The following is a 14,832-nucleotide window of genomic DNA, read 5'->3' as shown; positions in this document are numbered from 1 at the left end:
CGCCTGTTATAATAGAGTCAGCCATGTATCTGAACTTGAGGTTATCAATAATTGGTCTATAAATTCGTTAAGGCGTTTTCTTAAGAGATGTGGATTTAATCTAGTATCCTAAAAACACAATAAAAACGAGAATTTCTACTTCCAAGGGAAAGAAACATATGTAGATGTTTATTATTAACACTACAAACAAGTTAAAGTTCTTTCCTTACTTCTCAAGATGGTGGACAGTGAAGGAAAGGTAATAGAGAAACAAGAACACATTATTTGGAAAAGTTTCTTCTATCGGTAGTTGTTTTGGTAAACATACATTAAATTTAGTTATAAAAATTGTAAAAATAAATAATACTAATTAATAAAACAAAAAATCATATAGTCCTTTGTCTATATAATCATGAATAAAAAAATAAAACATCTAATAAACAACAACCTTCTTTATAATATATAAGAAAATGCACATTTTAAACATATGAATAAAAAAGGTAAATAGGTACAATTCTTAAATGGCCTGAAAATTATTAATTAGTTACATCTCAAATACTTTCACGTACAGATAAGGACAGTTACATTATTACTGAATGTCTAAAATAAAATAATTTATACAGAAACACGAATTAAAGGTAATATAGCTAATAAAGAGTTGTGTTCAAAAATTCACTTTTAATTTTCAGATCAGCCCGTGCTAAGGTGACTCCGTCTCCTTATCGTGGTCATACAAATATTGTAAATAAGAAACATTTAATTTACTTGCTAAATGTCTACTAACCATCTTTATAATAAGACTCTTCGATTCTGCCGTTGGTGGATCACTTGTAGTGCAGAGAGCTAGGAAATCTGTAGCTGTCTGATCGTCACGGTGATCGTTCAAATATTTTCTGTAAAATAAATACAATATAATGAGTAAATTTTATTAGTTTGTTATTTTGTTAAGTTATTGTCATATTATTCAATTTTTTTTGTATTAATATACTAAATAAAGGCTGCAACATATAAGCAAACAGGGTGGACTCACTGCACCCTCTAAATTATAGATCCATTTGTCTCGGCTATTACTTTTTTATTTTATTATAAGCCATTATTGTATTAGTTTATTTCAGACAAATAAAGATGATGATTATTATTTTCACTATTGTCGCATTTTCTCAGCTTTTGCTGGTTTTTTGCCAGCTCATGATGACTATTATTATCATTGTTGATATATTTTTATAATAATAAATGTTTTTTCAATTTATTTCCACATTATTTATTGACATAAAAGATAGCCTATGCCTATCCTCGTGATATCGCCTATCTTCTGGTTGAATATTAAGGTGAGTCAGTTATTTAATCGAGAAATGGTAGGAAACAGATAGACATAAAAACAGAGGCCCTTTCCAATTAATATGATTATTAGCTGTCATCCACTATTTTGACTGCTTATTTTGCAATTAAAAATAGCCTATATCGTCGTAATATAATCTATGTATGTTGAAATACAGTTTCCATTCAGGAAAAAATGGAAAGATGTGAAAATTTAACGAACAGACTGATAGAGACGCTTTTGTGTTTGTAATTAGTATGAATTTATAGATTACTTTAAGCATTCCACCATGGAGTCGAAGCGGGACAAGCTACAGTCACAACCGGTGGATGTGATGGAAGTTTCTTCCAGTTTCTCCACAATGTTGACGCAGTCCACTTGGGTTAACCCTCTTGATTCATCCAATTCTTCCTTCTTTGGTTTTCTTAGAAACAATTTCCTTAAAAAGAAAAACATATTTCTTTATTCAATTATAATGGCATGCAAACTGCTAGCTCACCTAATGGTAAGTGATGGCACATTATCAAAAGATCACGATCATGCTTTGCCATTCTGGAGGATTAAGATGTGACGTCTACGTATCCTGTAATTTCTCTGCCTTATTTCATTCCTTCAACCAAAACACATCTTACAAAGCAAACTGATATAGATGAAATAGAGGCAGTACATCAAACAAAGTCCATTTTCGTTGAAGAGAAAAGAGAAAATATTATTGAAAACTAACGGAATACTGGTTAGGTCATGATGCACTTGTGACCATTACTAGCTATTTCTGTCAACTTCGCTTGCTTTTTTTGACGAAGATAGTCTATATCCATTCTAGTGATACTATTTACATATATGTCGAATTTCATTAAGATCTGTTCAGCCGTTCAGATAATAATAATAACATTAACAACGAATTTGCAAGCTGAAGAGGCAGTGGGCTGGTTATGACTCTCATAGAAGCAATAGTCACTAGAGTAAACGTGTTTTAGCATGTAGACCGCAAATCTGCAAACGTAGTGTAGAACGGCCTGCAGCGAGGTGGATATATAACAACAGTAGGGTTGCTGTTAACAACTGCAAGAGAAGATCTAAAGATCGTACCTTAAGAGAACCCTAGTAGCCTTCAGTGGTCTGATGTTAATAATGAATAACATTAGGGTATGACGCTTTCAGCAAGAGTAGGTCGACAAAGAAAAAAATTAAAAAATATGAGAGAAAGGTTGTCTTCTGATATGGGAAAACTGGATGAGCGTGGCTGTGAATACAGGACAATGGAATAAGTTGGAAGACGCTTTTCCACACATGGGACCATATATATAAAGAAAATAAATTAATCCTAACTTAAAATATTAATTAAATTGTAATATATGGATAATAAAGTATGTAATATATGGATGATAAAAATAAATATATGACGCTCGCAAAGCTAGTAAAATTATTTTACCTTGTAAACGTAGAGGTCGACACAGGCATTTGTTTGTTGTTCTGATGTTCCATGGTTTGTGTGTTGTATACCGGATGAGTATTGTTTATAGCGACTTTACGTTTGACCACTGTTACAATTGACTGCAAGTCTAGACTACACGCAAGTCTGTCTATTTCCTCACAGAGAGTCATTATAAACCAAGAACCTTTCATTGTCCTGTAATCAAGATAAATTATCACTATTAATTATATTGTTTAATAAATGCATATGAATATAATACGGTACATACACCAAAATAACATTTTTTACAATTTTTGTCTGTCTGTGTGTCTGTATGTTTGGTCCGGCTAATCTCTGAAATGACCGATTTTAACGGGTCTTTTATTGGCAGATACCTGATGTAATAAGGAGTAACTTATGCTTTTGTTTTAGAAAAATCTTTTAATTTTGAATAGAATAGAATAGAAAAGCATTTATTCAAATAAACTTAATTTAAGCACTTTTGAATAGTCATAACAATTTGTTTTTTATCTACCACTCGTTCGGAAAGCTGACTCATCACAAGAAAAACGAGCAAGAAACTTGTGTGTTGCTCTTTTAAATAATCCTTGTAAATTTACATTTACAAGTCGAAACGTGTGAATACAAACTACCAACCAGCACAATTTTTTGGGTCAAATATAAATATACAATAAGATTAAATCAGTCGTAGTGATAAGAGCAGACCAGTCCCTACAAGCAGCACTCGTTCACGACTATGACGGATGAGCCAGCCATCACTGCGCTCGACCATAATTTAGGGAGCCCAATGACCCGGCCCACCACGCCGCCACATGACATTTTAGTGAGCATGACTACTCATTCCACTCGACCACGTCACAGCTACAAAAATTACTATATGGTAGTTATAGTATTCGCACTTTACATGAGGATGCATGCGGCAATCAATACAAAAGCGTAGAGTTAGAAATTAGAAATTAAAGTTAAATTCCACGCGGACGAAGTCGCGGGTATAGCTGATAATAATAAGTAATGATTACCTGTGAGCAGGGTTCCCGGCGTAACAACTATGTAGAACCAAAATATCTGACTCCATGGGTAGAGTGTAAGGTTCAGGTTTCTTAACACTGTCACGAAAAATCATTGTATGAGGTTCTAATACGTTAACACCGGATATATCGCCATCGCCTCTGCAAGCCTATACAAAAATAATAAAATAATTTGACAATATCGATTGAGAGTGTCCTGCCTCCCAGACATGCCAACCGTACGAAAAGCTTAGTATAGGTACGAGATTTTAGTCTAAGATACGATTTTATTTCAAGATTACATTAGATGTTGATTGACCTAAAACGCACATAATGCGATAATGTACGAGAGTTGAGAGTTAATTAAACCAAATATACAACATACTTGATTTATTACCATGAGCCTATGTTTTTTAAAGTTACCAACCCTGCTGAACTATATACCCTGAAGTACGTAAGTATACCTGGGTAAAATATAAAATTGATTACGTCGTGTAATTCTGGTATACTGACGTCTGGAATGACCACCATTCCTAATGGCATGTAATATAATTAAAAAATCTGTTAATAACATTGTGCATTAATTTAACATCAGCGCTTTTAGGGATTTTATACATACCTGGATAATTACAATCCTAGGCTTTGTAATCAATGACGGATTCCATTGTACTTTCAGGTAGTCCACGATCATTTGTTCAGGGTATGAGACGTCTGCTGCCAACAGCATACCATTATCTTGTCCGTGAGTGAGCACAGCCACCGCTATACAACCATAACTAGTCAAATCTTGGCTTGTAACTGTAAATAAACATTTCTTTAAAATTTGTATTGAGTCCAACAAAAAAGCGCTGGACTCTTTCCAGCACTTTGGATTCAGCAGAAGCGTTAAAGGAGGAATTTCGGAAAACGACGAAATACATATTTTTTTATTTTTACTAAGAAGCTTTTATATTAATTTTCATTATTGTTGGATTAAAAGACTCATAATTATGAATGTTTGCATCGAACTCGCAACCATCAGGAGCACAAAGAAGTAAGGCGATGGGCTATACCGCTAGATCACCAGGGCGTCAAATATAGGTATGTAAACTATCAAATTATATTATATATGCGTAAGAATGCTACATATAGGAAGTTGCGATAGCTGAAGTGGCAACGTGCCTGTCTTATCTGACATATGAAACGATGACTTATTTTATATATCAAATTCTCGTGTCACAGTTTTCGTTCCCATACTCCTACGAAACGGCTTGACCGATTCTCATGAAATTTTGTGAGCGTATTGAGTAGGTCTGAGAATCGGCCAACATCTATTTTTCATCCCCCTAAATGTTTTTAATATCTATAATTTTATTTTTTTATATTAAGGCAAAACAACGTTTGCCGGGACAGCTAGTTTTATATAAACGCACTTCAGAGTTTTATGCATGTTGGTATTGAAATTATTGCAATGCAATGTCAATCTGTACCTTGTTTACCTTGTTTGTATTTTATATGTACGGAAATCTATGAACTTACTATTCTTGGTATTGCACCTAACTGAATTATTTTAAAGGACACATATGAAAATCATTGTAAAATTCTATGTAGATGTAGGTGCTACGTCATCCAGACCCGATATATTACTGTACTAAAAAAAAAACTAAATCTGTAATACTGGTAGAGTTCACTGTATCGTGAGAAACAAATATACGTAAAGAACATGCAATTAAAACGAATAAATATTACGAATTAATGAATGAACTTATAAGTGGTCGTAGTCCCATTTCGACAAGCCATATACCAGCTAAACCTCTCTACATTTCTCTAAAAGATTTTGGACCGTCTAGAACGGCCCTATAAACCTACATCTGGGTCATACGTCCCGGGAACTGCTCGGAGTTTCGCTCTCTGCCACATGCTAGATTTGGCAACCGCAGTATAACTTCATACAATCCTTTAAAAATGCCTCTAACTACTCCATCTTCTATATTATTCGTGAAGGTGTATTATACTTTAATTCATTTACTTAAATCTACTTGTTATCAGCCCTAAAACATGTGGTATGATATCGTTTGTTATCATAACATTGTATGTACATAACACGAACATTGCTATAGTGTATCAATTTCAAACAATTTTATACCTTGCTGCTAGTGATCACGTTACAATTTTCAATAACGTACCACTAACAAAGGATACATGAAAAATATGTGAATATAGCAGTCCTAAACGGTGGCTCATTTTTTTATGTAATGGTATCAGTAGCTATTTATCACAACGCTTTACTTCAAATGGTCGCTGATTCAGTTCCTCGCAGGATACAAACATTTGCATTCATTTATATTATTGTATCGGTCATTATGTTTTCTATGTACTCGCATATATGTATGTACAAATTTCAAACAGTTCTTTAGTACCAGTCACAGAAACTCTGCTTGGAGTTGTTATTATTAGAATTTAAATGGGAAACAAGCTAGGAGAGAAACCTCGAATGGTCACTATGAAAATAGACTAATGTGGAGGACCTTTTGATATCCGGAAAGAATTTTCATAATCGGATAATAAGTATTGATATCGGATATTACTGCAAACATTCAAACTTCCTGTTTATAATATTAAGTGTAATATCTATGTGTGATAAATTATTGAGGTCAATGATTATTCGATTACTTCTATCTTTAAAAAAAGAAACAAACTAGATTGATGCGTCACTCGAGATAGTTATTTTTTGTTGTTTATTATTTCCTATTGAAACTTTGTTACTCTGAATACAATCTATATTTACGCCACAATTCATTAAGCTCCCGTTCAATCGTAAAAAAGTAACAAACAGATAGGCAGATACACTTTCTTATTAATATAAAGAACTGTTAAATTTATCTAAATTTCAATTTACTTACATTCCTTCAATATTGTTTTAATTTCCTCTTCCGTTTTGTCAGTAAATGTTGGTAGTACTTGAAATCCTAGTTTCTGAAATGTAGTTGTCAAAGCTTCAACATCTTTTTCCGAACCCAGCCTTTCGCTGTGACCGATGAACTTTACATGATTGAAAATAAGAAGAATACTCGATTGAAACTTCTCTAATTCATAAGTGGAGGCGTCTTTCGATAATGCCATATAGTTGTAAAAGTTATTATTTGAATTAGGTATTGGTTCATCTTTTGTTTTCGTAGCTGCATATTCAGGTGGTGTATCATTCTTGCTCAATACAGTATCGTCTTGGTCTCCAAATTGGCCTGGGCTATATGCCCCGGCATCTTGGTAAATTGTTTGGTCATCTTCACTGTTCACTTCAACATTTTCATCCCCTTCAGAATCAAAATTCCACATTGGTAAAAGTAATACACGTCTGATTTCGCTTGATATAGAAATTTCTATAAATTAGGATATTGAAGCGATACAGACTATTTTTTATTGTGTATCTTATCAATATGATACAACGAAGATAATAGAATTCAAAGTATGTAAAGGTACTTTCCCATAACGTCGCGCGTCGTCGATTCTTGTTTGTCAGGAATTGCTTTCTCTTCCCCTTTCCCTTATTAAAAAACAGCCCTTTTTACAGAAGACGTCGAAATCTAGTGGTTTACTACCACGGCTTACACCCAGAGGTCGTGAGTGCAGATCTGACTAACACAAAAAACTTTGAGGGCAAATTTACATTTACACTCTCAGGACAATTCGCACCACAAGACCCAAGTTAAGTTATCTAAAGATTGTGTTATGGGTACTAGATAACTGATACAAATACGTATACATATTTTTTTTCGAAAATATAGACATATTATAAATAGAAAACACCCAGACTGAATTATACTTATGAATACAAATGTTTGTGCCGTGCGAGAAATCGAACCCGCAACCATCGCAAGTAAGGCCGTGTGTTAAACCGCTAGACCACCGAGGCCGTCATATAATAAGACGAAGGCTGCAATTCATCATCAGCTTTTCTGTCTTATGAGTTACATAAAGACATAAAAACAATATTTATATGTATATAAACTTTATTGGTGCATTATAATGTTTAATTAGATAGATATGGAATTATTAATTAATACAGCAACGACGCAATAAGTACCTACACGTAACAAAATCAAATTTTCTTCGACAGATTGACAGTCTCAGTGGTCTAGCGGTTTAGCCCACTGCTTTACTTCCGATGGTCGCGGGTTCGATCTTTCGCACGGTATAAACATTTGTTTTCATGAGTATGATTGTTTGTATCGGTCTGGGTATTTTCTATTTATATTAGTATGTATTTATAAATATATATATATCTAAGTATTTATTACATCAGTTGTCTAGTACCCATGAAGTTGACTAGAACGAGGATAATATTTTAAGAAAGAAGTTACAAATGAATGTGGTTGGTTATAAGGGCAGAGGAAGGCCGAAAAAGAGATGGATGGACTGTGTGAAAGATGATATGATAAGAAAGGAAGTAAATAACGCGATGACTGCGAACAGGGATGAATGGAAGCGAAAAACATATTACGCCGACCCCAAATAAATGGGATAAGGAAAAAGCAGATGATGAGTTGTCTAGTACCCATACCTAACACAAGCTGTTCTACCTCAGGTGACTACATGGCGTTGTGTGATTTTCCCAGGTGTATTATGTTATTATTCATTTAATTGGAGTGGCAAACAAACTGTCGGCCCACCTGTGGTAACCACCGTCGTAGATATATATGAAAAGAGCCATGGACATTATAATAAAAAAACAGTGAAAACTCCCCCAATTATTACCTCGTCAACAGATGCCATTCCAACATCCTTACACACTAGCCTCAAGTAATTACAACTTCACCCACTTACTTTCATACTTCTCCGTAAAGCTGTAATAATATATATATTACTAGGTGTCTCGGCAAACGTTGTTTTGCCATATAAATTAATAACGCTATAAAAAAATAGGGGTTGATGATAGAAGGGTGAAAATTTATTATTGTATGTTGTATCATAAAAAAATAGAAACTAAAAATTTTGTCTAAGAAATTTAAAAAAAAAATTTAGGGTTGGACTACCCTTAACATTTAGGGGGATGAAAAATAGATATTGGCCGATTCTCAGACCTACTCAATACGCTCACAAAATATGAGAATCGGTCAAGGCGTTTCGGAGGAGTATGGGAACGAAAACTGTGACACGAGAATTTTATATATTAGTGTATATAAAACAATACATAATATTAAGGGGCCAGCAAAAGCTGTGAAAACGAGACAACAATAATAATAATAGGTGTATTTTGCAAAAAACAGTTACAAAATGGACTGAACTAAGTTTCTATACTCAGTAGGTAGATATAATGTAAGTGGTACTTAAAAACTTTAACAACAAGCCCAGTGACATATTGTCTAAACTTGGCTAAGCCTTATTCATTATTTTATCGTTATAATCATGTAGGGTTGCCATCTCTAAAATTTAGAAACTAGAACAATACGCGTGAAAGTCCCGGTTATTAGAGTCCAGAACCCGGATATATGAAAAGGTTTTTTTAAAAATAGTCAATGTAATAAATACAACAGTTAAAAATGTCATAAGGTCACCTTTCTATTTATTTTCCGACTTTTAAATTATATGTAGGATGATAAAACAGAATATTATTACAGTTTGATACAAATTGTTTTAATAATCAGTTCGATTTTTTTTGTTCTTAAAATAAAACAAGTTATTGATATACTTTAATATTAAATCTAAAAAAAATTAATTACCCTGGATGCTCCCCTTAACGATGCCCTCTAAACTAGGACAAATCCGGGGAAACCCGGACGGAGGGCAACCATATCATCATGTGATGCCCGTAATGAATTTTCATGAGGTGCCAATACAGATAAACTTACGTACATTACTCGTTTCTAAGCTATTTACAGGGTTGAGATATGGCAGTGAAATTACTAAGAACGTAGGTTTTTTGTTTTTACTGTGGATGTGTGGTGGAAATTGTGGATATTCTTTAGATTTAATATTATTGAATAATATTGCAAATATTTTTTTTAATTCGACGAAATACTTTGGTTTTAAGAATGAACAATCTTAATAATTAATTATCTGCCTAAAAAAGCAAATAAGAAATATAGCTAGTTTACTAGCTTATAATATAAATGACCCCATTATAAGTAATGTAACGCGTTGCATTAATCCAATTAGTAGTATTTGTACTAATAATAATACTAAACATACTGAACATATTGATGCACAACATGACTGCAGATTTAAACTGCTGAAAAAGACAAAGGGAAAGTTATCAGAATTAAAAATTATATAGTTATGCGTGTATATAGACCTCCAAATAGTGATTATAATTTATTTGTAGAAGTAGGTAATGGAGGATATTTTAAAAAGAATATTTAATATTAACAAAAAAATTATAGTCTGTGGTGATTTTAATGTTGACATATCACATAATACCGCAAAAACTAAATTAATGAGTTTATTTCAATCTTTTGACTTGAGTAATGTCTTTCACGAACCCACTCGTATCACAGCCACGTCTGCTACTTGTTTGGATAACACATTTAGCAACAGTGAATATTTAAATAGATAAAATAATAATAAATAACCTTCCTTCTGATCACTGTGGTCAAATAGTAACTTTCCCAAAACACGTAAATAAAATTGGAAAAATTAATTTATTAAAAAGAGACTTGATTGGTCTATAAGATAAATAAATTTAAAATATCAGTACGTAATAAATTATATTTTTATCTTCAATCTAATGTACCTAACAAACTTTATACATATTTCTTCAATAACGAATATAATAAGGCTTTTAACAAAAAAAAATTATCAGTATTAGTAACAAAACAAAATTTTCATTTCATTCAAAATTTTGAATGGGCTACGAAGGGAATTCTTAAATGTAGAAATATATTATTTGATTTATATGCTCAAAAAAATACCGTTTTGATAGTATATTTGTAAATTATGTAAAATGATACTCAAAAACTTTTAAAAAGGTATGTAATGTTGCAAAGTCTAATTGTCTAAATAAAAAAATTAAAGAATCCAAAGATAAGATAAGGACAGTGTGGAATATTATTAATAAAGAAACTGGCAAAGTTAAAAGTCCATTTTACATTAAATTATAATGATAAACTAGTAACGTCCACAAAAGAAATTGTCAATATTTTTGAAAAAAATTTCGCTAATATTCCTACTGATATTACTTCTTCTTTGGACTCTTCTCCAAGTACAGCTAAATCATCCCTTATCAACAATATAGTTTCTTATCCGGTTACATTTAAATTTACATTTATTGATATTGCTACAATTATGAAAACATTTAAACAATTAAATTTAAAAAATACTGAAGACCATGGGAGCATGTCTGTTGTGCTATAGATGTTATTGCTCCATATTTAGTAACTATCTTTAATAAATGTATTTCTAACGGTGTTTTTCCCAATTTAATTAAACATAGTAAAATAACTCCACTCTAAGTCAGGAGAAAAAATTGTGGTAGGCAATTATAGGCCTATATCTATATTACCAGTATTGAGTAAAGTGTTTGAAAAAATAATGCTCAATCAAATGCTGCATCACTTTAAAGTAATTAAACTGCTTCACAGTCGACAATTTGGTTTCACGACTGATAAATCAACTACTGATACCGGTACAGCTCTCATTAAATATATATTTGATTCTTGGGAGAGGTCTCAGGATGCAGTCGGTGTCAGTTTGGTGTCTTTCAAAAGCATTTGATTGGGTTGAACATGAAACACTTTTGCTCAAACTTGAACATTACGGTATTAGATATGAAGCACTAAACATGATGAAATCCTATCTAAATAATAGAATGCAAGTTGATGAAATAAATGGTGGAAAGTCTGAGGGAACTAGTATTAAAATAGGTGTTCCTCAGGGCTCTATTCTAGGTCCTTTCTTATTTTTAGTTTACATAAATGATCTTCCTCACATGGTAGAAAAGATAGCTGACATAGTTCTGTTTGCTGGACGAAGTAAACGGTGCTCTCTCTTCTGTTTTAAAATGGTTTACAGCTAATAATATGCTACTAAATGCAAATAAAACTAAATATATCAAATTTACGCTCCCCAATGTAAGATTCAAAAATCGTATTGGACAATAAACCTATTAATTTTGTTCACAATACTGTATTTCTTGGTATCACATAGCTTCAAAATGACGAATTTACATAAAAACTTTCATCCCCTATTTAATTTTACCCCCTTAAGGGTAACATTTTTATAAACTTTGAAGGCCTATTTATTTATATTTAATCAACAGCCTAAAACATCAGTTTCTAGCTTCAAAACTGACGAATTTACATAAAAACTTTCACCCCCTGTTTTATTTTACAGCCCTAATGGTAAAATTTTTACAAACTTAGAATGTCATATTTATTTATATTTAATCAACAGCCTCAAAAATAAGTTTCAAGCTTCTAGCTTCAAAAATGACGAATTTACATAAAAAAATTATCCCCTAATTTATTTAACCCCCTTAAGGGTAAAATTTTTAAAAACTTTGTATGTCATATTTATTTATATATATTTATCAGCCTCAAAAACAAGTTTCAATATTCTAGCTTCAAAAGTGACGATTCTTCCATACAATTTTTCATCCCCAATTTCAAACCCTTACAACCCTATTTTCGCATTAAAAAGTAGCCTATGTCCTTTCTCAGGGTCTAGACTATGTGTGTACCAAATTTCATTTAAATCGGTTCAGTAGTTTTGGCGTGAAAACGAGACAGACAGACAGACAGAGTTACTTTCGCATTTATAATATTAGTAAGAAAGTAAGAATAAACATATTTTTATCCGATATTTTGCGGATTGACTCTAATAAGAAGTATAGTTTAGTTTCCTGTCCTTTTATAGTTATATATCTTATAGAAATTGGCATATTAATTGTACGGTATAATCAATACATAACATAAAAAAAACAAGGCATTATCATTGCCCTGTTGTCGATACAATATATCATCTTCCATAGATCTCCCTATTCGCTGTAATATCTGATCTTACTCTCCTTTTTTGTACTATCATCTTTCAAATCAGTTCATGCATCTTTTCTTGGGTCGTCCTTTGCCTTTATCTGCATAAATCCAACTAGCATAAAGGCTAAAATGTTTTATGTACACGACATTTTAGGCATGCAAATGTTATTGAAATCTTAAAGTTTAAGAATTCTTAAACAGTACAGTTGTTGAGTAGAAACACAATTAATATTTACGTATGCCTTTATCATACTGATACGCTATCACACCGATAGTATAGTGTTCTACACGTGGATGTGAAAAAATAATCTGTTGCGGAAAAATCGATTACTTGCTGAATAAAATATAACTTTGGATAATAATATTCCCACAAATCAATATTTAGAAATTGCTTTTAAAAAGAAAATACATTAGTTTATGTATTTCAAAGTTATGTATATAACATTTAGTTCAATCTGTACTATATTGAATTGTAACATCTAACACTAATATTATAAACTTGAAAGTTTGTGAGTATGGATGGATGTTTTTTACTCTTTCGCGTAAAAGCTACAGAACGGATTTTAAAGAAACTTCACAATAATATAGCTTATGCATCAGAATAACACATAGGCTATAATTTAAAGAGATATTATATTAATTAGCATATTACTGCTAATTCATATAATATCTCTTTTAATATAGGTAATACGGACGGTCTATAGATAGTAGACGGAGTTGCGAGGCCAGCTAGTAAATTAATATCTAGTAATATACAATACACAATATGTGTATTTTTTTTTAATTTAAGATGGCTATATCTTGCACGAAATATAAAGAAGAACGATAGATATTTGACAATTGTAGTGCTATATCTCAGTGCCTTGACTGCGCGGTTGATACATCACTTTTTGATGGTATCTCGTTATATTATACATTATCCCGTTCCCGCACTTTATTTCTCTGAAGAGAGTAAAAGGGATAACTATACTTGTAAAACAGCAGAAATAGAGATTTCGTACCTTTCTTTTCTCCTCCAGAACTGCACGAAGTCTAGAAGTTTTCTTATTTTATTTTCTATTGTCAATTTTGTTTCGGAGAGGTCTCATTACAACGCTTGTAGAAATTTCGTATTATTTTAATAAATATAAATTTCAGTTATATTTAATAAAATAATTAACATATAGAAAAAAGTAAAACATATGAGCATAGTAATAATAAATTTACATTTTATGGACGAAAATGTTTTATTTAATTTAATGTGGAATAGGTTTGTATTGAAAATCACTGCCCACGCTTACTCTTGAGGAAATACATACACGTCTGTTGCTTGCTACCACGAATTCTTGGGTTGCCATCAAGGGTAGTATCTAAGCCACGATGACTCAATAATTCATGCAAATATTACAGATTAGGAATTATTGACCGTTTTAGTGAAAAATAATCTGGATGGGGTGAAATAAGAATAAAGTTTCAGACAAGTAACAGCTATTACAAATAAAACGTGGTGTGATCCCAAATTTTCTTTACGTTACATGTGAAATACGTTGGGCTATATACTGCGATGTATGTATTTCTAGGTCGCGTGTAGTTTGGTTGACAGGGCAGAATAAATACATTAATATTTTTGTCGTCAGTCTAGTAAAAAGAAACCCTTTCTGATTCTTGACATCACTTTACTTGCATATGAGAGGTCCAACTTAAAGTATTTATTTTATGTTTGCTGTGGTTTGTTTTCATCGGAAGTCTGCTTTTTTAATAGATGATAATGGAATGGTCCACTGGTACACCTGAACATGCTAACAGTTTATGCTGGCCGGGAACCTGTGGAGGATCATAAGACAACCATGAAATGAGTTCATTTAGCCCATCGTAGTGAATTCAGCAGGAAATCCAGGAAGGTTTCCATGGAGAACCGCGTTGAGGTCAATCTATGTGGTAGTGCTATTGCTACACTACCACATATTCTTCAAAAATTCCCTTCCTGAAGTCATGACTCGTTTGTCTTAGTTTAAGATTGGAAATGATTTGTCTAATTCTGAAATCGTAACTGAACAGGGAGCCAAGATCTAGAATAAATTATGTTCACAAGTCTGATATAATTTTTATGTAATGGAGGCGGTTCAATGAGATGTTTCCTGGAAAAAAAAAACATTTTAAGGATTA

At 32.3% G+C, this 14,832-nt stretch overlaps 1 protein-coding gene across 1 annotated transcript; it reads right to left on the bottom strand.

Moving 5' to 3' along the window:
• Nucleotides 1-679: 679 nt before the first annotated feature.
• LOC131849662 (caspase-6-like) lies at nt 680-7,054 on the bottom strand. The gene is made up of 6 exons (XM_059199774.1): nt 6,622-7,054; nt 4,359-4,537; nt 3,752-3,909; nt 2,730-2,927; nt 1,572-1,736; nt 680-872 (listed from the first exon to the last, which is right to left on the bottom strand). The coding sequence occupies exons 1-6, from the start codon at nt 7,052-7,054 to the stop codon at nt 680-682; spliced, it is 1,326 nt and encodes a 441-aa protein (XP_059055757.1).
• Nucleotides 7,055-14,832: the final 7,778 nt, after the last annotated feature.

The sequence above is a fragment of the Achroia grisella genome, unplaced genomic scaffold (genome assembly GCF_030625045.1).
Source record: "Achroia grisella isolate CSIRO2021 unplaced genomic scaffold, CSIRO_AGI_Agris_v1 utg660, whole genome shotgun sequence".
NCBI classification, from domain to species: domain Eukaryota; kingdom Metazoa; phylum Arthropoda; class Insecta; order Lepidoptera; family Pyralidae; genus Achroia; species Achroia grisella.
This window is presented reverse-complemented; position numbering and strand designations above follow the sequence as displayed.

Bases quoted from the DNA above. Each gene is read 5' to 3' on its own strand.
- LOC131849662 (XM_059199774.1), bottom strand. From the start codon at position 7,054: ATGTGGAATTTTGATTCTGAAGGGGATGAAAATGTTGAAGTGAACAGT. The intron at 4,538-6,621 runs GTAAGTAAATTG...GTTTATTTACAG, and splicing joins TAAAACAATATTGAAGGAAT to TTACAAGCCAAGATTTGACT. The intron at 3,910-4,358 runs GTATGTATAAAA...ATTTTTGTATAG, and splicing joins CTAGGATTGTAATTATCCAG to GCTTGCAGAGGCGATGGCGA.